Raw genomic sequence first — 23,483 nt, 5'->3', positions numbered from 1 at the left:
GCAAGATGGAGGAGAATAGTTCTGTTAGTGAACGCATACTCAGAATGTCTGGGTACCATAACCACTTGACTCAGCTGGGAGTTAATCTTCATGATGATAGTTTCATTGATAGAGTTCTTCAATCACTGCCACCAAGCTATAAAGGCTTTGTGATGAAGTATAATATGCAAGGGATGGAAAAGACAATTCCCGAGCTCTTCGCAATGCTAAAGACTGCGGAGGTAGAAATCAAGAAGGAGCATCAAGTGTTGATGGTTAACAAAACCACTAGTTTCAAGAAAAATGGCAAAGGGAAGAAGGGGAACTTCAAGAGGAATAGCAGGCAAGTTGCTACTCCTGGGAAGAAGCCCAAGTCAGGACCTAGGCCTGAAACTGGGTGCTTCTACTGCAAAGGGACTGGTCACTGGAAGCGGAACTGCCCCAAGTATTTGGCGAATAAGAAGGATGGCAAAGTGAAAGGTATATTTGATATACATGTTATTGATGTGTACCTTACTAATGCTCGTAGTAGTGCCTGGGTATTTGATACTGGTTCTATTGCTCATATTTGCAACTCGAAACAGGGCCTACGGATTAAACAAAGATTGGCTAAGGACGAGGTGACGATGAGCGTTGGAAATGGTTCCAAAGTCGATGTGATCATCGTCGGCACGCTACCTCTACATCTACCATCAGGATTAGTTTTAGACCTGAATAATTGTTATTTGGTGCCAGCGTTGAGCATGAACATTATATCTGGATCTTGTTTGATGCGAGACAGTTATTCATTTAAATCAGAGAATAATGGTTGTTTTATTTATATGAGTAATATCTTTTATGGTCATGCACCCTTGATGAGTGGTCTATTTTTATTGAATCTCGATTTTAGTGATACACATATTCATAATATTGAAGCCAAAAGATTCAAAGTTAATAATGATAGTGCAACTTATTTGTGGCACTGCCGTTTAGGTCATATTGGTGTAAAGCACATGAAGAAACTCCATGCTGATGGACTTTTGGAATCACTTGATGCTTGCGAACTGTGTCTCATGGGCAAGATGACTAAGACTCCGTTCTCCGGAACAATGGAGCGAGCAACTGACTTGTTGGAAATAATACATACTAATGTATGCGGTCCGATGAGTGTTGAGGCTCGCGGTGGGTAGCGTTATTTTCTGACCTTCACAGATGATTTGAGTAGATATGGGTATATCTACTTGATGAAACATAAGTCTGAAACATTTGAAAAGTTCAAAGAATTTTTCAGAGTGAAGTGGAAAATCATCGTAACAAGAAAATAAAGTTTCTACGATCTGATCGTGGAGGTGAATATTTGAGTTATGAGTTTGGTCTTCATTTGAAACAATGTGGAATAGTTTTCGCAACTCACGCCACCTGGAAAACCACAGGGTAATGGTGTGTCCGAACGTCGTAACCGTACTTTATTAGATATGGTGTGATCTATGATGTCTCTCACTGATTTAGCATTATCGTTTTGGGGTTATGCTTTAGAGATGACTGCATTCACGTTAAATAGGGCACCATCTAAATCCGTTGAGACAACACCATATGAACTGTGGTTTGGCAAGAAACCTAAGCTGTCGTTTCTTAAAGTTTGGGGTTGCGATGCTTATGTGAAAAAGCTTCAACCTGATAAACTCGAACCCAAATTGGAGAAATGTGTCTTCATAGGATACCCAAAGGAGCCTGTTGGGTACACCTTCTATCACAGATCCGAAGGCAAGATATTCGTTGCTAAGAATGGATCCTTTCTAGAGAAGGAGTTTCTCTCGAAAGAAGTGAGTGGGAGGAAAGTAGACCTTGATGAGGTAATTGTACCTTCTCCTGAATTGGAAAGTAGTTCATCACAGAAATCAGTTCCAGTGATTCCTACACCAATTAGTGAGGAAGCTAATGATGATGATCATGAAACTTCAGATCAAGTTACTACCGAACCTCGTAGGTCAACCAGAGTACGATCCGCACTAGAGTGGTACGGTAATCCTGTTCTGGAGGTCATCTTACTTGACCATGAAGAACCTACGAACTATGAGGAAGCGATGATGAGCCCAGATTCTGTGAAATGGCTTGAGGCCATGAAATCTGAGATGGGATCCATGTATGAGAACAAAGTGTGGGCTTTGGTTACCTTACCCGATGATCAGCAAGCTATAGAGAATAAATGGATCTTCAAGAAGAAGACTGACGCTGACGGTAATGTTATTGTCTACAAAGCTTGACTTGTTGCGAAAGGTTTTTGACAAGTTCAAGGAGTTGACTATGATGAGACCTTCTCACCCATAGCGATGCTTAAGTCTGTCTGAATCATGTTAGCAATTGCCGCATTTTATGATTATGAAATCTGGCAAATGGATGTCAAAACTGCATTCCTTAATGGATATCTTAAAGAAGACTTGTATATGATGCAACCAGAAGGTTTTGTCGATCCAGAAGGTGCTAACAAAGTGTGCAAGCTCTAGCGATCCATTTATGGACTAGTGCAAGCCTCTTGGAGTTGGAATACACGCTTTGATAGTGTGATCAAAGCATATGGTTTTATACAGACTTTTGGAGAAGCTTGTATTTACAAGAAAGTGAGTGGGAGCTCTGTAGCATTTCTAATATTATATGTGGATGACATATTGTTGATTGGAAATAATACAAAATTTCTGGATAGCATAAAAAGATACTTGAATAAGAATTTTTCAATGAAAGACCTCGGTGAAGCTGCTTATATATTGGGCATCAAGATCTATAGATATAGATCAAGATGCTTAATTGGACTTTAACAAAGCACATACCTTGATAAAGTTTTGAAAAAAGTTCAAAATGGATCAGTCAAAGAAAGGGTTCTTGCTTATGTTACAAGGTGTGAAGTTGAGTCAGACTCAATGCCCGACCACTGTAGAAGATAGAGAGAAAATGAAAGTCATTCCCTATGCCTCAGCCATATGTTCTATCATGTATGCAATGTTGTGTACTAGACCTGATGTGTGCCTTGCTATAAGTATAGCAGGGAGGTACCAAAGTAATCCAGGAGTGGATCACTGGACAGCGGTCAAGAACATCCTGAAATACCTGAAGAGGACTAAGGATATGTTTCGCGTTTATGGAGGTGACAAAGAGCTCATCATAAATGGTTACATCGATGCAAGCTTTGACACTGATCCGGATAACTCTAAGTCGCAAACCGAATACGTATTTATATTGAATGGTGGAGATGTTAGTTGGTGTAGTTCCAAGTAGAGCATCGTGGCGGAATCTACGTGTGAAGCGGAGTACATAGCTTCTTTGGAACCAGCAAATGAAGGAGTCTAGATGAAGGAGTTCATATCCTATCTAGGTGTAATACCTAGTGCATCAGGTCCAATGAAAATCTTTTGTGACAATACTGGAGCAATAGCCTTGGCGAAGGAATCCAGATTTCACAAGAGAACCAAACACATCAAGAGACGCTTCAATTCCATCCGCGGTCAAGTCAAGGAGGGAGACATAGAGATTTGCAAAATACATACAGATCTGAATGTTGCAGACCCATTGACTAAGCCTCTTCCACGAGCAAAACATGATCAGCACCAAGACTCCATGGGTGTTAGAATCATTACTATGTAATCTAGATTATTGACTCTAGTGCAAGTGGGAGACTGAAGGAAATATGCCCTAGAGGCAATAATAAAGTTTTTATTTATATTTCCTTGTATCATGATAAATGTTTATTATTTCATGCTAGAATTGTATTAACTGGAAACTTAGTACATGTGTGAATACATAGACAAACAGAGTGTCCCTAGTTTGCCTCTACTTGACTAGCTCGTTAATCAAGGATGGTTAAGTTTCCTAACCATAGACATGTGTTGTCATTTGATGAACGGGATCACATCATTACAGAATGATGTGATGGACAAGACCCATCTGTTAGCTTAGCATTATGATCGTTTAGTTTTATTGCTATTGTTGTCTTCATGACTTATACATGTTCCTCTGACTATGAGATTATGCAACTCCCGAATACCGGAGGAACACCTTGTGTGCTATCAAACGTCACAACGTAACTGGGTGATTATAAAGATGCTCTACAGGTGTCTCCGAAGGTGTTTGTTGAGTTGGCATAGATCAAGATTAGGATTTGTCACTCCATGTATCGGAGAGGTATCTCTGGGCCCTCTCGGTAATGCACATCACTATAAGCCTTGCAAGCAATGTGACTAATGAGTTAGTTACGGGATAATGCATTATGGAACGAGTAAAGAGACTTGCCGGTAATGAGATTGAACTAGGTACGTGATGTCTACTACACAACCTTCTTCTTGTAGATGTTGTTGGGCCTCCAAGTGCAGAGGTTTGTAGGACAGTAGCAAATTTCCCTCAAGTGGATGACCTAAGGTTTATCAATCCGTGGGAGGCGTAGGATGAAGATGGTCTCTCTCAAGCAACCCTGCAACCAAATAACAAAGAGTCTCTTGTGTCCCCAACACACCCAATACAATGGTAAATTGTATAGGTGCACTAGTTCGGCGAAGAGATGGTGATACAAGTGCAATATGGATGGTAGATATAGGTTTTTTGTAATCTGAAAATATAAAAACAGCAAGGTAACTAATAATAAAAGTGAGCATAAATGGTATTGCAATGGTAGGAAACAAGGCCTAGGGGTCATACTTTCACTAGTGCAAGTTCTCTCAACAATAATAACATAATTGGATCATATAACTATCCCTCAACATGCAATAAAGAGTCACTCCAAAGTCACTAATAGCGGAGAACAAACGAAGAGATTATGGTAGGGTACGAAACCACCTCAAAGTTATTCTTTCCAATCAATCCGTTGGGCTATTCCTATAAGTGTCACAAACAGCCCTAGAGTTCGTACTAGAATAACACCTTAAGACAAAAATCAACCAAAACCCTCATGTCACCTAGATACTCCAATGTCACCTCAGGTATCCGTGGGTATGATTATGCAATATGCATCACACAATCTCAGATTCATCTATTCAACCAATACATAGAACCTCAAAGAGTGCCCCAAAGTTTCTACCGGAGAATCACGACGAAAACGTGTGCCAACCCCTATGCATAGGTTCATGGGCGGAACCCGCAAGTTGATCACCAAAACATACATCAAGTGAGTAACGTGATATCCCATTGTCACCACAGATACGCACGGCAAGACATACATCAAGTGTTCTCAAATCATTAAAGACTCAATCCGATAAGATAACTTCAAAGGGAAAACTCAATCCATTACAAGAGAGTAGAGGGGGAGAAGCAACATAAGATCCAACTATAATAGCAAAGCTCGCGATACATCAAGATCGTGCCAAATCAAGAACATGAGAGAGAGATCAAACACATAGCTACTGGTACATACCCTCAGCCCCGAGGGTGAACTACTCCCTCCTCGTCATGGAGAGTGCCGGGATGATGAATATGGCCACCGGTGAGGGTTCCCCCCTCCGGCAGGGTGCCGGAACAGGGTCCCGATTGACTTTTGGTGGCTACAGAGGCTTGTGGCAGCGGAACTCCCGATCTATTCTGTTCTTCGGAAGTTTTAGGGTGCGTGGGTATATATGGGTGAAAGAAGTACGTCGGTGGAGCTTTGGGGGGCCCACGAGGCAGGGGGCGCGCCCTAGGGGGGCGCCACCCACCCTCGTGGCCACCTCCCTTCTTTCCTGACATGCACTCCAAGCTTTTCCGATAGCTTTCCTTCCAAAAATAACTTCTCCAGTTGGTTTCATTTCGTTTTGACTCCGTTTGATATTCCTTTTCCTCGAAACACTGAAATAGGCAAAAGAAACATCAATTCTGGGCTGGGCCTCCGGTTAATAGGTTAGTCCCAAAAGTAATATAAAAGTGGAAAATAAAGCCCAATAATGTCCAAAACAGTACATAATATAGCATGGAGCAATCAAAAATTATAGATACGTTGGAGACGTATCAAGCATCCCCAAGCTTAATTCCTGCTCGTCCTCGAGTAGGTAAATGATAAAAAAGATAATTTTTGATTTGGAATGCTAGTTGGCATAATTTCATTGTAATTCTTCTTAATTGTGGTATGAATATTCAGATCCGAAAGATTCAAGATAAAAGTTCATATTGACATAAAAATAATAATACTTCAAGCATACTAACTAAGCAATTATGTCCTCTCAAAATAACATGGCCAAAGAAAGTTCATCCCTACAAAATCATATAGTTTAGTCATGCTCCATTTTCGTCACACAAGAATGCTCTCATCATGCACAACCCCGATGACAAGCCAAGCAATTGTTTCATACTTTAATAATCTCAAACCTATAAACTTTCATGCAATATATGAGCGCGAGCCATGGACATAGCACTATGGGTGGAATAGAATATGATGATGGGGGTTATGTGGAGAAGACAAAAAAGGAGAAGATCTCACATCAACGAGGCTAATCAATGGGCTATGGAGATGCCCATCGATTGGTGTTAATGCAAGGAGTAGGGATTGCCATGTAACGGATGCACTAGAGCTATAAATGTATGAAAGCTCAGCAAAAGAAACTAAGTGGGTGTGCATCCAACTTGCTTGCTCACGAAGACCTAGGGCACTTGAGGAGGCCCATCGTTGGAATATACAAGCCAAGTTCTATAATGAAAAATTCCCACTAGTATATGAAAGTGACAAAACAAGAGACTCTTTATCATGAAGATTACGGTGCTACTTTGAAGCACAAGTGTGGCAAAGGATAGTAACATTGTCCCTTCTCTCTTTTTCTCTCATTTTTTTATGTGGACTCCTTTGGCCTCTTTTTTTATTTAGGCTCCTTTGGCCTCTTCTTTTTTTTAAACCTCACATGGGACAATGCTCTAGAAAATGATGATCATCATACTTATATTTATTTACAACTCAATGATTACAACTCGATATTAGAACAAAGTATGACTCTATATGAATGCCTCCGGCGGTGTACCGGGATATGCAACGAATCAAGAGTGACATGTATGAAAGAATTATGAACGGTGGCTTTGCCACAAATACTATGTCAACTACATGATCATGCTAGCAATATGACAATGATGAATGTGTCATGATAAATGGAATGGTGGAAAGTTGCATGGCAATATATCTCGGAATGGCTATGGAAATGCCATAATAGGTAGGTATGGTGGCTGTTTTGAGGAAGATATAAGGAGGTTTATGTGTGAAAGAGCGTATCATATCACGGGGTTTGGATGCACCGGCGAAGTTTGCACCAAATCTCGATGTGAGAAAGGGCAATGCACGGTACCGAAGAGGCTAGCAATGATGGAAGGGTGAGAGTGCGTATAATCCATGGACTCAACATTAGTCATAAAAAACTCACATACTTATTGCAAAAATCTACAAGCCATCAAAAACCAAAGCACTACGCGCATGCTCCTATGGGGATAGATTGGTAGGAAAAGACCATCGCTCGTCCCCGACCGCCACTCATAAGGAGGACAATCAAATAACACCTCATGTTTCAAATTTGTTACATAACGTTTACCATACGTGCATGCTACGAGACTTGCAAACTTCAACACAAGCATTTCTCAAATTCACAACTACTCAACTAGCACGACTTTGATATTATCACCTCCATATCTCAAAACAATCATCAAGCATCAAACTTCTCTTAGTATTCAACACACTCATAAGAAAGTTTTTACTAGTCGTGAATACCTAGCATATTAGGATTAAGCAAATTACCATGCTATTTAAGACTCTCAAAATAATCTAAGTGAAGCATGAGAGATCATCTATTTCTTCAAAATAAAATCACCATTGTGCTCTAAAAGATATAAGTGAACCACTAGAGCAAACGACAAACTACTCCGAAAGATATAAGTGAAGATCAATGAGTAGTCGGATAATTATGCAACTATGTGAAGACTCTCCCATTTAATAATTTCAGATTTAATGTATTTTATTCAAGCAGCAAGCAAAACAAAATAAAATGACATTTCAAGGATAGCACACATCATGTGAAGAAGCAAAAACTTAGGTTCAACCGATACTAACCGATAATTGTTGAAGAAGAAAGGTGGGATGCCTACCGGGGCATCCCCAAGCTTAGATGCTTGAGACTTCTTGAAATATTATATTGGGGTGCCTTGTGCATCCCCAAGCTTGAGCTTTTGTGTCTCCTTAATTCCTTTTATATCACGGTTTCCTAAATCTCAAAAGCTTCATCCACACCAAACTCAACAAGAACTCGTGAGATAAGTTAGTATAAGCCAATGCAAAAACCTTATCATTCTATAATGTACAAAATCACAAAAATTATTATTCAACACTGCATACTAAATGCCTCTGCATATTTAATAGCCCTATCCTCAAATAGAATCATTAAACAAGCAAACATAACAGCAATCTGCCAAAACAGTACAGTCTGTAAAGAATGCAAGATTCATCATACTTCCCTAACTCCAAAAATTATGAAAGAAAATTCCCACTGTAGTAAATTTATCAGATCTTAATATTCAAAAGGTTTCAACATTTTATCACATTCTTACTTTTCTAGGGAATTTTTGCAACAGTGGTAAACTTTCTGTTTTGAAACAGCAACAGGTATACTTGCAAAATAAGCATGGTAAACGCTATTTTTGACATTTCTATTGCAAATAAAGATGCAAAACATTATTCTAAGTAACAGCAAGCAAATACTAACAAAATAAAATGACGCTCCAAGCAAAACACATATCATGTGGTGAATAAAAATATAGCTCCAAGTAAAGTTACCGATGAACGAAGACGAAAGAGGGGATGCCATCCGGGGCACCCCCAAGCTTAGGCTCTTGGTTATCCTAGAATATTATCTTGGGGTTCCTTGGGCATCCCCAATCATAGGCTCCTGCCCCTACTTATTCCATAGTCCATCGAATCTTTACCCAAAACTTGAAAACTTCACAACACAAAACTTAACAGAAAATCTCGTGAGCTCCATTAGCGAAAGAAAACAAAACACCACTTCATGGTACTGTAATTAACTCATTATTTATTTATATTGGTGTTAAAACTACTGTATTTAAACTTCTCTATGGTTTATAAACTATCTTACTAGCCATAGATTCATCAAAATAAGCAAACAACACACGAAAAACAGAATCTGTCAAAAACAGAACAGTCTGTAGTAATCTGTATCAAACGTATACTTCTGGAGCTCCAAAAATTCTAGAATAAATTGGTGGACCTGAGGAATTTGTCTAGTAATCATATTCAAAAAGAATCAACTAAATAGCACTCTCCAGTAAAAAGTTGAAGCTAATCTCATGAGTGCTAAAGTTTCTGCTTTTTTACAGCATGATCATAAAGACTTCACCCAAGTCTTCCCAAAGGTTCTACTTGGCACAAACACTAATTAAAACACAAAACCACATCTAAACAGAAGCTAGATGGATTATTTATTAATAAACAGAACCAAAAATCAAGAAACTAAAATAAAATTGGGTTGCCTCCCAACAAGCGCTATCGTTTAACGCCCCTAGCTAGGCATGATGATTTCAATGATGCTCACATAAAAGATAAGAATTGAAACATAAAGGGAGCATCATGAAAAATATGACTAGCACATTTAAGTCTAACCCACTTCATATGCATAGGGATTTTGTGAGCAAACAACTTATGGGAACAAGAATCAACTTGCATAGGAAGGCAAAACAAGCATAACTTCAAAACTTTAAGCACATAGAGAGGAAACTTGATATTATTGCAATTCCTACAAGCATATATTCCTCCATCATAATAATTTTCAGTAGCATCATGAATGAATTCAACAATATAATCAGCACCTAAAGCATTCTTTTCATGATCTACTTGCATAGAAAATTTACTACTCTCCACATAAGCAAAATTCTTATCATTCGGAACAGTGGGAGTAAACTCAACAAAACAACTATCATGTGATTGAAAATTAAGATCAAGATGACAAGTTTCATGGTTATCATTATTCTTTATAGCATACTTGTCATCATAATAATCATCATAGATAGGAGGCATGCTTTCATCATAGTAAATTTGCTCATCAAAGCTTGGGGGACAAAAAATATCATCATCATCAAACACAGCTTCCCCAAGCTTGTGGCTTTGCATATCATTAGCATCATGGATATTTAAGGAATTCATACTAACAACATTGAAATCATGCTCATCATATAAATATTTAGTGCCAAATATTCTAATGCATTCTTCTTCTAGCACTTGAGCACAATTTTCCTTTCCATCATTTTCACGAAAGATATTAAAAAGATGAAGCATATGAGGCAACCTTAATTCCATTTTTTTGTATTTTTCTTTTATAAACTAAACTAGTGCTAAAACAAGAAACAAAAAGATTCGATTGCAAGATCTAAAGATATACCTTCAAGCACTCACCTCCCCGGCAACGGCGCCAGAAACTAGCTTAGTTGACAGGGTGTGAGTGCCGCTTACCTAGCCTCCCCGGCAACGGCGCCAGAAAAGAGCTTGATGTCTACTACACAACCTTCTTCTTGTAGACGTTGTTGGGCCTCCAAGTGCAGAGGTTTGTAGGACAGTAGCAAATTTCCCTCAAGTGGATGACCTAAGGTTTATCAATCCGTGGGAGGCGTAGGATGAAGATGGTCTCTCTCAAGCAACCCTGCAACCAAATAACAAAGAGTCTCTTGTGTCCCCAACACACCCAATACAATGGTAAATTGTATAGGTGCACTAGTTCGGCGAAGAGATGGTGATACAAGTGCAATATGGATGGTAGATATAGGTTTTTGTAATCTGAAAATATAAAAACAGCAAGGTAACTAATGATAAAAGTGAGCGTAAACGGTATTGCAATGGTAGGAAACAAGGCCTAGGGTTCATACTTTCACTAGTGCAAGTTCTCTCAACAATAATAACATAATTGGATCATATAACTATCCCTCAACATGCAACAAAGAGTCACTCCAAAGTCACTAATAGCGGAGAACAAACGAAGAGATTATGGTAGGGTACGAAACCACCTCAAAGTTATTCTTTCCAATCAATCCGTTGGGCCATTCCTATAAGTGTCACAAACAGCCCTAGAGTTCGTACTAGAATAACACCTTAAGAGACAAATCAACCAAAACCGTAACATCACCTAGATACTCCAATGTCACCTCAAGTATCCGTGGGTATGATTATATGATATGCATCACACAATGTCAGATTCATCTATTCAACCAACACATAGAACCTCAAAGAGTGCCCCAAAGTTTCTACCAGAGAATCATGACGAAAATGTATGCCAACCCCTATGCATAGGTTCATGGGCGGAACCCGCAAGTTGATCACCAAAACATACATCAAGTGAGTCACGTGATATCCCATTGTCACCACAGATACGCATGGCAAGACATACATCAAGTGTTCTCAAATCATTAAAGACTCAATCTGATAAGATAACTTCAAAGGGAAAACTCAATCCATTACAAGAGAGTAGAGGGGGAGAAGCAACATAAGATCCAACTATAATAGCAAAGCTCGCGATACATCAAGATCATGCCAAACCAAGAACACGAGAGAGAGAGAGAGAGAGAGATCAAACACATAGCTACTGGTACATACCCTCAGCCCCGAGGGTGAACTAGTCCCTCCTCATCATGGAGAGCGCCGGGATGATGAAGATGGCCACCGGTGAGGGTTCCCCCCTCCGGCAGGGTGCCGGAACAGGGTCCCGATTTACTTTTGGTGGCTACAGAGGCATGTGGCGGCGGAAATCCCGATCTATTCTATTCTTCGGAAGTTTTCGGGTACATGGGTATATATGGGTGAAAGAAGTACGTCGGTGGAGCTTCGGGGGGGCCCACGAGGCAGGGGGCGCGCCCTAGGGGGGGCGCGCCCCCCACCCTCGTGGCCACCTCCCTTCTTTCCTGACATGCACTCCAAGCTTTTCTGGTAGCTTTCCTTCCAAAAATAACTTCTCTAGTTGGTTTCATTCCGTTTCGACTCCGTTTGATATTCCTTTTCTTCGAAACACTGAAATAGGCAAAAAAACAGCAATTCTGGGCTGGGCCTCCGGTTAATAGGTTAGTCCCAAAAGTATTATAAAAGTGGAAAATAAAGCCCAATAATGTCCAAAACAGTATATAATATAGCATGGAGCAATCAAAAATTATAGATACGTTGGAGACGTATCAGTATGATGATACCGACGATCGAATCTCGGGCAAGTAACATACCGATGACAAAGGGAACAACGTATGTTGTTATGCGGTTTGACCGATAAAGATCTTCATACAATATGTAAGAGCCAATATGAGCATCCAGGTTTCGCTATTGGTTATTGACTGGAGATGTGTCTCGGTCATGTCTACATAGTTCTCGAACCCGTAGGGTCCGCACGCTTAACGTTCGATGACGATTTGTATTATGAGTTATGTGATTTGATGATCGAAGTTTGTTCGGAGTCCCGGATGAGATCACAGACATGACAAGGAGTCTCGAAATGGTCAAGAGGTAAAGATTGATATATTGGACGAAGGTATTCGGACACCGGAATGGTTTCAGAAAGGTTCGGATATTTTTGGGGTACCGAGGGGTTACCGGAACCCCCCAAGGAAGTATTGGGCCTTAATGGGCCGTAAGGGAGTAGGAGAGGTCAGGCCACAAGGTGGCGCCCCCCCCCCCCCAAGGCAGTCCGAATTGGACTAAGGGGAGGGGGGCGGCCCCCTCTTTCCTTTCCCTCTCCCTCTCCTTCCCTCCTTCCCCCTCTTGGAATAGGAAAGGGAATCCAACTAGGATTTGGAATCCTAGTTGGACTCCCCTCTTGGCGCGCCCTCCTTGGTCGCCGGCCTCCTCCCTCTCCTCCTTTATATACATCGCCAAGGGGGCACCCCAAAGCATAATAGACAATCGCTTAGCCGTGTGCGGTGCCCCCCTCCACAGTTTAACACCTCGGTCATATCGTCGTAGTGCTTAGGCGAAGCCCTGCGCGCTTAACTTCATCATCACCGTCGCCACACCGTTGTGCTGACGGAACTCTCCCTCGACCCTCAACTGGATCAAGAGCTCGAGGGACGTGATCGTGCTGAACGTGTGCTGAACACGGAGGTGCGTACGTTCGGTACTTGGATCGGTTGGATCGTGAAGACGTTCGACTACATCAACCGCGTTACTAAACGCTTCCGCTTTCAGTCTACGAGGGTACGTGGACACACTCTCCCATCTCGTTCCTATGCATCTCCTAGATAGATCTTGCGTGATCGTAGGAATTTTTTTGAATTACTACGTTCCCCAACAGTGAGGTGGTTCGGTGAGGTGGCTCAGCCTCCGCGAGTCCCTGCAGGCCCTGCCGGGGCATCTTGGAGGTTTTCTTCTGGGGGTGGCCCCGTCCTCACCAGGCTCGCCTGCCTGGCAAGGGAGGTTTTTCTCCTGGTGGTTTCTCACCTCTCTGGCTTGGTCTTGGTCCTATTGATCTGCACATTGGTCCTTTGAAGATCTTGACCTCCCGTACTTTGGCCTGATCCTGGTGATGTAATCTTGCTCCCGTGCCTATGCACAGTCTGGGCAACAGACCCGGGGTTTGTTGCACCGACAATATCACAGAGAAGGAACATTGTGATCTACATGCGAAATGCATGAACATAACCATGAAGGTGGCGGTCGGCTATGCCTTACCTCGTGGACCTGATGGAACTTTCCATTGCTCTTCGATTTCAAATGGCTTTGCTGTTGTCGGGGTGGATAAAGTTATGAATGGATTTGAGGAGCTGGAGCTTGAGTACCCTACAGGTGAAGGGGAGAATCATATGAGAGATGCCATAAGGACTACCATTCTATGGAGAAAGGAACACATCGTGCTGCCACACTGGCCGCCGCGTCAGCAGACTCGGCCGAAGGAGGCCCCTCAGCAGACTCCTCATAGTCCAACTCTATCTCCGTTGCCTCAGCCGTCTCCGCTGCGTCAGCACACTTTGATGCCTCGGCGGACTCCGCCGGAGGAGGCCCCTCAGCAAAATCCTCCGTTGCCTCAGCGGACTCCGCCAGAGGAGGCCCCTCGGTAGAATTCGCCGCATCAGCTGACTCCGCCTCCTCCACCGCCTCAGCACCGGCGAAAGAGAACCGCCGCCGCTCCGGCGGCTAGCAGTACAACAGCGAAGAAATCCAGAGCAGGTACAAGCGTCAAGAAGGCTCCTACCAAGTTACCATATGACATGACTGAGGAGGAAATTAATGATATCGTGGATGTCAATGTGAAATGCCAGTTTGCACCGAAACGTCTAGATCCAAAGGAGAAAATTGATCCGATAAAAGTGAACCGTTGTCTGGATAACCTTACACGACCACCACCGCCTCCGCTGCTATCACACTATGACCGCTGTATTGTAAAGACATTTGATCAAGTGAAGCGGTCGGGAAGTAGCAGTGGTGCAAGAAGTGGGAAAAAAGTCCCCAGCTCGGAGAACAGGAAAAACAATCATGCCCCCCGCTCAAGGTGCTTACCGATATCTCTAATGATCCGGGGGTAGCGGCCACTCATCCTGGTTACACTCTTGGTGATTACTTAGGCGATGAGGTACAGTTCGAAATGGCTAAGTTAGCCTTTAGATTCGAGCACGGGAAGCCTCACGTCAGACCCTAGGAGCTCTCGCATCTAACAACACAAATGCGAAAATTGCATCAGTGGTACATGAAAGCCTGCAAGGATGGGAGGAACAGTATCTTCGTGGGAATTAAATATGAGCATTTTTTTCAATGGAGTCAAGGCGTTGTACATTGAATTTGATGAATTCTTTCAGTTATTCAATCAAGACGCCCTCGACAAAACTATCGTCAGTTGCTATTGTCTGTAAGTATTATTTCTGTAATTAAGTCTCTAGCTCAGCTTGTTCATTGTATGCATAATTATCCTCACTACATTATGCAGATTGAAGATCCTCGAATGAAAAAGAGGACAAATCTATGACATTGGGTTCATTAACCCAAATACCGTAAATGAGTATACGGTAAAACACATGGCCGAGGATAGAGAGAAATACTTGCTAAAGGAGTTAATTCAACAACAAACCATAAGGGAAATACTATTTCCTTACAACTTCGGTGAGTATTATTGTCTTGTGCACATTCTGTTTTGCTAACTCGAGGTTAAGTGTAATTGATGAGTTATGCGTGCGTAGGTTCTACTTTATTCTGCTAGTTATTACACTTGATGCGGGACTAGTAATTGTCTTGGACTCGGGGATACATAGAATGACTAGTCCCCTTCTTTAAATTAGATCCTATGGAAGCAGGACGAACTCCTACCACATGATTGCATACGAGCAATTCAAGAGGAATTGGCGGGATTCCTTGTTGAAGAGGTCATACCTACACACGGAGAATACCATCGGGTTATGAAATTTGAGTTTGGTAATTAGATATTAGCTAGCTAGGGATCGTAAGAGATGTTATATTGTATATATGCATAAACGTGTACTATATGTAGTAGCGTCGAAATAGATATACGAAAAGTTGTTGTTCGACCAAACACGGAGAAAGAGAGGTCACTTCTCTCTATATTCATGACGATGTTGGTGTAATGGTTCCTTCATTGCTATATGTATATGTAGTAGCTAGCTAGTGTCGAGTTGAATGGAAGACATAAAATAAAAATGAAAACCCTACATATAAAAGAGTTGAATGGTAAACACAAAAATAAAAGGAGGAAACACAAAATGAAACCCCTAAACCCTCCAAAACCCTAAACTCCTCCTTTCAAAAACCCCAGTGCTTTGTAGGGGCTAACGCGTGGCTGCCTTTTAGTCTCAGTCGGTGTTACCAACCGGCACTAAAGGTCCTCATGCCTGCGCTCCCCATAGCGGCCACGTGGCACAACCGGGACTAAAAGTGTGGGCATTTAGTCCCGATTGCTTAGTCCCGGTTGTAGAACCGGGACTAAAGGCCCTCTAGAACCGGGACTGATGGCTCGTTTCCTACTAGTGATGCATATCCATCATCTCCTAGGTAGAACTTTCATCAAGGATATTGATGTCATCAGGCATTACGCTGTTGTCAACAAGAATGTTAGCATCACATGATGATTCTCCCCGGCCAACTAACACATATGTGAACTTCAGATATAAGTCAACAACAACAAGCACATTCTGGCTTGGTAGTGCTTTCTACACCTGTATGGTGTGACCTATGTCCTCAACACTCTAGTGTGATATGAATACCATCTATGGCACCAATACAATCATGTGATGGCATGAAAACATATTCTTATGGTTGTGTGACAATATTGCAAGCATGTTATGGCATGAAATACGAGTAGTGTTCACATTAAAGACAAATACCATCTTGGGCTCGTGCGAATTTAACTGGGACTTTGCCCGGTTGGTGCTTTGATCATGTCTCCTTTGAGCTCCCCAATATCATACAATACTTGCTTCAAATACCATGATTGTCTCATTGGATCTCCTGAAGGTGTTGTGAATAACCCTAAACCTCTGATTATGACCGACGACATGAAGGAACATGGCAACTTGCTCTTCGAGAGGTGTGCATGTTTTCTTCTAGTAGCCTCATGTTCCTAAAGGTCTCCACAAGCATGGCAAAAGATGTTCTTCGCATTCGAAGCATGTTCACAGCCTCTATATGTCGTCGCTATTGTAGATGTAGTTCAGATTGGCCATCATCTCCCTATCTCGGATGAACATTGGACCATACCTAATGACAGGTTGTTGACTACGACGAATTTCTCTTTGGTAAACAAACATGAGTCAGGCCTGAATCACAGCTATGAGTGTTGTTGACCGAATTGTCAGCTTCGTCTGTTCATCTATACCGACCTTGACATTCATTTATCTGGATGTATCGGCAATGGTTGAATCTAGAGAATGAACAGAGGATGGGGTTGTATATGCTGCTTACCAGCTTCATAGTCGACGAGGACTGGAGGGCCATGGCTAGGACGAGGAGAACGAGAGCTAAGATGATGGGGAGAAGCAGCTCCTACTGCCAGAGAATGATGCTATCGCCATTGCTTGCGCAAATCTGAGTCGTCGTCGTCGCCGGTGCAAGAACCAAGAATGGGCTAGTCTTAGAGCAAGAGGTGAGCGAGTAAATGGGGGGTGAGGTCATCCCGCGCCGGCACATTTCGGCCTCCTGACATCTCCGTGTCTAGTTTCCACAGCACTGTCGCGCACACCGCTCAGTCGCTCACTTTTTTGCGCTTGACTCAACCTGGCCCGCTGGAAACGGCAGATTCGAGCGTTCCTAGCGAGCCAAGTTATGGGCTACTTTAAGGCCTATGCTCGTGCGAGCCAAGCCCCATTATATGATACCAAACGCGATTTTCTTGCACCCATTGGGTTTGTTTGGGATGACGCGGGTAACGAAACATGCCCTTTAGGTATGAAATTGAATGCAACAATGTAAGTAAGTGGCTAACAGGCGAGACCTACCTAAAGCTAGGGTCTCCCGTTCCTGTGCCGCCGCCGCATCTGAGAAATTTAGGTCCCCACGCCTCCGGCTGCCATCTTGGCGTTGAGAGGTGGGGGGACCTTGGATCTTCAAGATATCTATGTTCTTCGTCAACGTCTAGTGATAATCATAGTTTTGTGAGAATAAATTTTCTCTAATTTTTTTGCGGTGCCATGAGATTAGAGAGTTTTCTGTCCTTGCAGATCCGAGTATTCGGATGTGATGAGTTTGTATTGTTGTGTCAAGCTTTTTTGCTGGTCTGATTCTTTGTGGATCTTTTATCGACATCATGATGAAGATATAGCGATTTGACGGCCTGCACTTCTAGGGGTCATCTCCGGCACAAGTACGTTCATCGATCAAGGCTTCCCATCTTTTTGAATGGGCGATTCAAGGCACTTTCAAAAAACATTACTGGTAATTTTCGTGCAGGTGAAAGAGTGACAACATCGTTGCTCCAGTCTAATTGCAGCCTCTTTACCGAAGTTTTGGAGCATTTCTTTGAGTAGAGATTGATACCATGAAGAAGATGTTTTCAAGAGATTTCATTGTAATTCCACTCATAGGAGTTACTCTGTATTTTCTTGGGTCTTAGATCAAAATCGGTGTACCTGTAACAATTACAAGTGTGAATAAAGTTACATGTGTTTCTAAAAAAATAACAGGCTAACAGCCCAGCTAGTTTTTTTTTCTTTTTGAAAGCAAACAGCGCAGCTTAGCAGTCAGATAAGGCTACTCTTTTGGTTCATAGGATAGGATTATCGTAGGAATAGAAATTTTGTAGGAATGAGATGACGTGTATCTCAAATCCTATGAGTAGGAATAGGAAACGAGATGTCATTTAGTTGACACCAAAAGAATTTTTCCATTGAGTCTAGACTCATTTTTATTTTCTTATGAAATGTGGAGGATAGGAACTAATCCTATGTAGAAATAGGAATTCATTCTTATGAACCAAAGGGCTCTAAAGAAAATAATTTTATAAGAATCATATCTCTAGAAGGAGGCCTAAAGGTAGTAAAAGAAACAGAGCGACGGACACGCTACTTCGTTCGTACTAGTAGATGGTGCATGCATGTCTGCTCTGCCTCTCCGGCCTCTTGTTCCGCCTAGGAGCACTCCCCGCCAACTCCGTTCCCGCCATTCGCTCTCCTCCACCGGCTCCGGCAAACATCCGCTGCAACACTCCACCACCCTCCTCCCCTCTCCCTCGCATTTCTAGGACCCCCACACACCTCGCCGGCCCTGACGTCGCCTGCTAGGACCTAGAGGGTCGAGTTAACCCAAGAACCGCACACCCGCAGGATCGACGTACCAAGCAGCTAGCAGCAGACATGCGCCGCCTGTCCCTCCTCCTCCTGGCCGCGGCCGCCCTCCTCGCCGCCGCGGTGGCAGGAGTGCGCGCCGGGCCGGAAATGCCCCAAGCGGCGTCGGTGGCAGGAATGGGCGCCGGGCCGGGAGTGCCCCAAGCGGCGGCGGCGGCAGGAATGGGCGCCGGGCCGGGAGTGCCCCAAGCGGCGGCGGCAGGAGTGCTCGCCGGGCCGGGAGTGCCCCAGGCGGCGGCGGGGGGGCCGGCGGCCAAGCTGTCGCCCGATTTCTACAGCCAGACGTGCCCACGGGCGGAGCGGATCATCGCGGAGGTGGTCCAGTCGAAGCAGATGGCGAACCCGACCACCGCCGCGGGCATGCTTCGCGTCTTCTTCCACGACTGCTTCGTGACCGGCTGCGACGCCTCCGTGCTGATCGCGCCCACCCGCTTCGCCAAATCCGAGAAGGACGCCGAGATCAACCACTCCCTCCCCGGCGACGCCTTCGACGCCGTGGTGCGCTCCAAGTTGGCCCTGGAGCTGGAGTGCCCCGGCGTGGTTTCCTGCGCCGACGTCCTGGCCCTGGCGTCCAGGGTGCTGGTCACCATGACCGGAGGCCCCAGGTACCCGGTCCCGCTGGGCCGCAAGGACTCGCTCTCCTCCAGCCCCACCGCCCCCGACGTGGAGCTCCCGCACTCCAACTTCACCGTGGGGCGCATCCTCGAGCTCTTCCTGGCCAAGGGGTTCACGGTGCAGGAGATGGTGGCGCTCTCCGGCGCGCACACGCTGGGCTTCTCCCACTGCCAGGAGTTCGCGTCCAGGATCTACAACTACCGCGACAAGACCGGCAAGCCGGCGCCGTTCGACCCGACCATGAACCCGGGCTACGCCAAGGGGCTCCAGGCCGCCTGCAAGGAGTACCTCAAGGACCCCACCATCGCCGCCTTCAACGACGTCATGACCCCCGGCAAGTTCGACAACATGTACTACGTGAACATTGAGCGCGGCCTGGGCCTGCTGAGCACCGACGAGGACATGTGGTCGGACCTGCGCACCAGGCCCCTCGTGGAGCGCTACGCCGCCAACAACACCGCCTTCTTCGACGACTTCGCCCGCGCCATGGAGAAGCTCAGCATGTACGGCGTCAAGACCGGCGCCGATGGCGAGATCAGGCGGCGCTGCGACGCCTACAACGACGGGCCCAACACCCTGTGATCGATGCGTGCATACGTTCCGCCGGCGTCGACGTCTCTGCCTACCACGAAACGTGCTGCATCGACCATTGCATGCATGCATGCTTGTGCGCGTTGAGTTTCCACAGGGTGGCCTTGGGATATCTTCGGGTGCGCTCAAGGTTATGGATCGGGGCCGGCCGGTGAAGCAAGTTTAATTCATTCTCGTTCGATTGAGTTTTTTTTTCTTTGAGGGGTCTTGTTCGATTGAGTAATCTCTTTAGTTTGTGTGCGGTAAAAAAGTAATCGACATTGATGTCTTATTTGTATTCATTTTTTCCTCTTCTTTCGATCATATATCTTGCCTTTAATTAAATCAGCTTTTGGTTTTTACGTGTTCTTGATTTATCATGTTGCTAGACTATGTTACTATGGTCATAGTGAGAAGTAACATGCAAATATTATGCATGTTACTATCTTCATGGTGGGTAGTAACATATGTGTTCTTATATTTCTACTTCCGAATTGCTAGCTCTTCTCTTTCAGTATTATGAAATTCCATTCCCATTAGAATATTCATTGACAGATAATAAAAAAAGGAAAACTCTAATATAATAGAAAATGAAATGAAACGGTCGACCCAGACATAGAAGGTCGACCCAGGCGGATATACGCTATAAAATATATACCGTAGCGAGCGTAGTTCAATGGTAAAATATCTCCTTGCCAAGGAGAAGATACGGGTTCGATTCCCGCCGCTCGCCCGCTTAATTTATCAAAGTACTATGATAAAAAGTTTAGTCTAGTTAACTGTTTAACTACTTATATTAAATTAAGTATTAATTAGGTGTTAGTCTAGTGCCGTATCCCTTACTATCTTACCCTTCCTTTGCATCCCACTCAAAAAAAGAGGGCGCTCCAGAGGCAGAAATAGAACTCGCCAACAGAGCTCCAAAAATTGGGTATTAACTGAGACAAACAACGGGCAAACTTTTTTTAAAGGGAAGGGAGAGGTAGACTGTCCCTTTCGTTTCATTTTTATTTTCTGCAGGGTAGGGAGAGGCCTTGCGCCTTCTTTTTTTGAAGGCAAGTGACTTCGCAAACTGCTCAATTTTGCCCTCTAGGGCCGGGAACTAATGAATAAAAAAGGGTTGGATACGCCCCTCTACCATACATATCTAGAGAAATAGAATAGTCCTTTTATACAGACTGCTAAGTGCGGAGACGGGAATCGAACCCGTGACCTCAAGGTTATGAGCCTCGTGAGCTACCAAACTGCTCTACTCCGCTCTGGAGTACCAGAAACTGGTGGACAAAAAAGGCTTGAATACAAGCCTCTAACATGTCTAGACAAATAGAATACTCCTTTTATACAGAATGGAGCGGGTAGCGGGAATCGAACCCGCATCGTTAGCTTGGAAGGCTAGGGGTTATAGTCGACGTTGGTTGATTATTTTTAACGTCTCTAATTCAAAACCGAACATGAAATTTTGATTTCATTCGGCTCCTTTATGGATATTCTCACCACTTAACATCTATGTCAGCTTTTCTATTTGAATGGAACCAAAGCTCTCCGCTTTCTAGATGATCCTTATAGAGTAGGAGATAGAAATTCTATCTAAATTCATCTAATCTACTTACTTCGTTCCCTAATTTCATTCAAGAGATCCTGAGGAAAAGAATTGGGTTTCCACCGAGCTGAAACAATATGCGGATGGTTCTAGTAAACCAAAACTATCGTTTTTTAGCTATTTGGCTTCCTTATTCCTTATTTTAAGAAGATTTAGTTACGATTGGAAATCAACTTTTTTGTATCTTCATCCATAGATCCTTTACTCATATTTTCAAAATTGGAATACTTAATCCAATGCAAAATTATGCTTCGCGACTCTGTACTCATAATCCTATTTTTATTTTGGATGCAATTTAAATTAGTCTTTGGATACAAATCGCCAGAATGTATATTCTTCCTCAATATGCTATTGAGAGGAAAAGGATTTAATCCTTTATAAGAACTAAAGTTTTCATCGGAATATAAAAATAAAAAACTTAAGGATGCCTTAAGTATATCATTTCAAATTCAGTTATTAATAGAACGAATCACACTTTTACCACTAAACTATACCCGCTACATTGTAGATTATGGTATAAATGGTACCCTTTGTCAAGGATAGCCATTTGACAAGAAGGCTAATTCCCCCTTATTGAATCAGATGGAGAAGGTTCATGACACTGAGCCGTTGGTACTTCTACTTCGATCGCTCGCCTTTACTTTAGGATTTAGATAGCCCCTCTGGTCTGTAAAAAAAATCTTTTCTTACCATGCTAATAGCGCCTGAACCAAATGTATTTATTTTGATTAGGATCCTATTCTACGGTTACGACTACAATAATAATTATTTACTTTGCAAGGACGTAAGTGTGTCAGACTGCTAAATTGTTTTATTATTCCTACAATATAAACTAGGGGATATAGGGGGTAACACTGTCCCTATAAATTCCTTTTTTCCTTTTCTTTTTTGTCCAGAATTGAACAAAAAAGAAATTATGGAAGATGTTTTCTTCCCCCATTAAGTCCGAGCCATAGAGTAAGAGTGAGATGAGTTTTCCAAATTCATCATAGACTTTCCCTATGGCTTGATAGAAGTAAGCAGCAAAGAGTCGTAACTTAAAGAAAAAAACGGACAGGGCCGACAGATTTACCTGATGTAAAGAAGATCCTAAAAGTCTCTGATTAGTCGACTCTCTCCATTTAACACTTTCCTCTCTCTCCTTTTTTCCACTGACTCAATTCTAGTTTATTAGATTCTTGTTTAAAAGAATGCAAAAAGTTCAATAGAACTAAGAACACATAAAAAATAGCATAGAGGATCAAGGCCATTACCAAAAGTTCCTCCCAAGGATCCTATATCCTATTGGGTATCTGTTCCCCGCCTTTTCCCGCTAGGATCGGAAATCTTATATTTTCCATATCCATATACCGTTGAATCCTTGGGGTTCCAGAATCCGCCTATTTTACTAGTCTTCGGAAACGGAAAACCCTGAACCAAGAAGAGTTGGATATGTTATGTAGGGTATGTTTTTTTTTATTAATTTTATTTTGAGCTCTCAAGATATCGATATATACATATACAATCTCTACATAATGTCTCTCTCTCTATCTCTATATATTATATATATAATATGTACATTATGCAGTAGACCCATAATGGGAAATCCAAGTGGCTAATTTTTGAATTAAATAAAAAGCCCTTTTAACTCAGTGGTAGAGTAATGCCATGGTAAGGCATAAGTCATCGGTTCAAATCCGATAAAGGGCTTTTTAAATTAGTGGTAGAGTAATCTCGTGCTAAGACGTAAGTCGTTGGTTCGAATCTGATAGAGTACTTTTCTACTAAATTGATTCACTTTTTTTCTTTGTTTTTGAAACTTTCTCTATATTTTTAGAGAATTTTATGACTTAGTGCGGGATGGATGCATTTTTGGTATGAACACTAAATGAAGCACGGAGAATTAATCTATAACGATCAACTAAAAAAAATCCTAGATGAAAACATAACAGAAAAGTTGGAAAAACTCTTTGCTTTGGATCTATTTATACTTTTCGAGTATATTGACAATTCCAAAAAA

At 42.8% G+C, this 23,483-nt stretch overlaps 1 protein-coding gene across 1 annotated transcript; it reads left to right on the top strand.

Annotated features, from left to right (window-relative positions):
• Positions 1-18,585: 18,585 nt before the first annotated feature.
• Positions 18,586-20,248, top strand: LOC125512547 (peroxidase 31-like). Its single transcript, XM_087528609.1, has one exon. The coding sequence runs from the start codon at positions 18,709-18,711 to the stop codon at positions 19,894-19,896; it is 1,188 nt and encodes a 395-aa protein (XP_087384735.1). The 5' UTR covers positions 18,586-18,708; the 3' UTR covers positions 19,897-20,248.
• Positions 20,249-23,483: the final 3,235 nt, after the last annotated feature.

Source organism: Triticum urartu, chromosome 6A (assembly GCF_056163025.1).
Source record: "Triticum urartu cultivar PI428250 chromosome 6A, HENAU_Tu73, whole genome shotgun sequence".
NCBI lineage: Eukaryota > Viridiplantae > Streptophyta > Magnoliopsida > Poales > Poaceae > Triticum > Triticum urartu.
This window is presented reverse-complemented; position numbering and strand designations above follow the sequence as displayed.

What these genes read in the sequence shown, in the direction of transcription:
- LOC125512547 (XM_087528609.1), top strand. Translation starts at nt 18,709, where the DNA reads ATGCGCCGCCTGTCCCTCCTCCTCCTGGCCGCGGCCGCCCTCCTCGCC.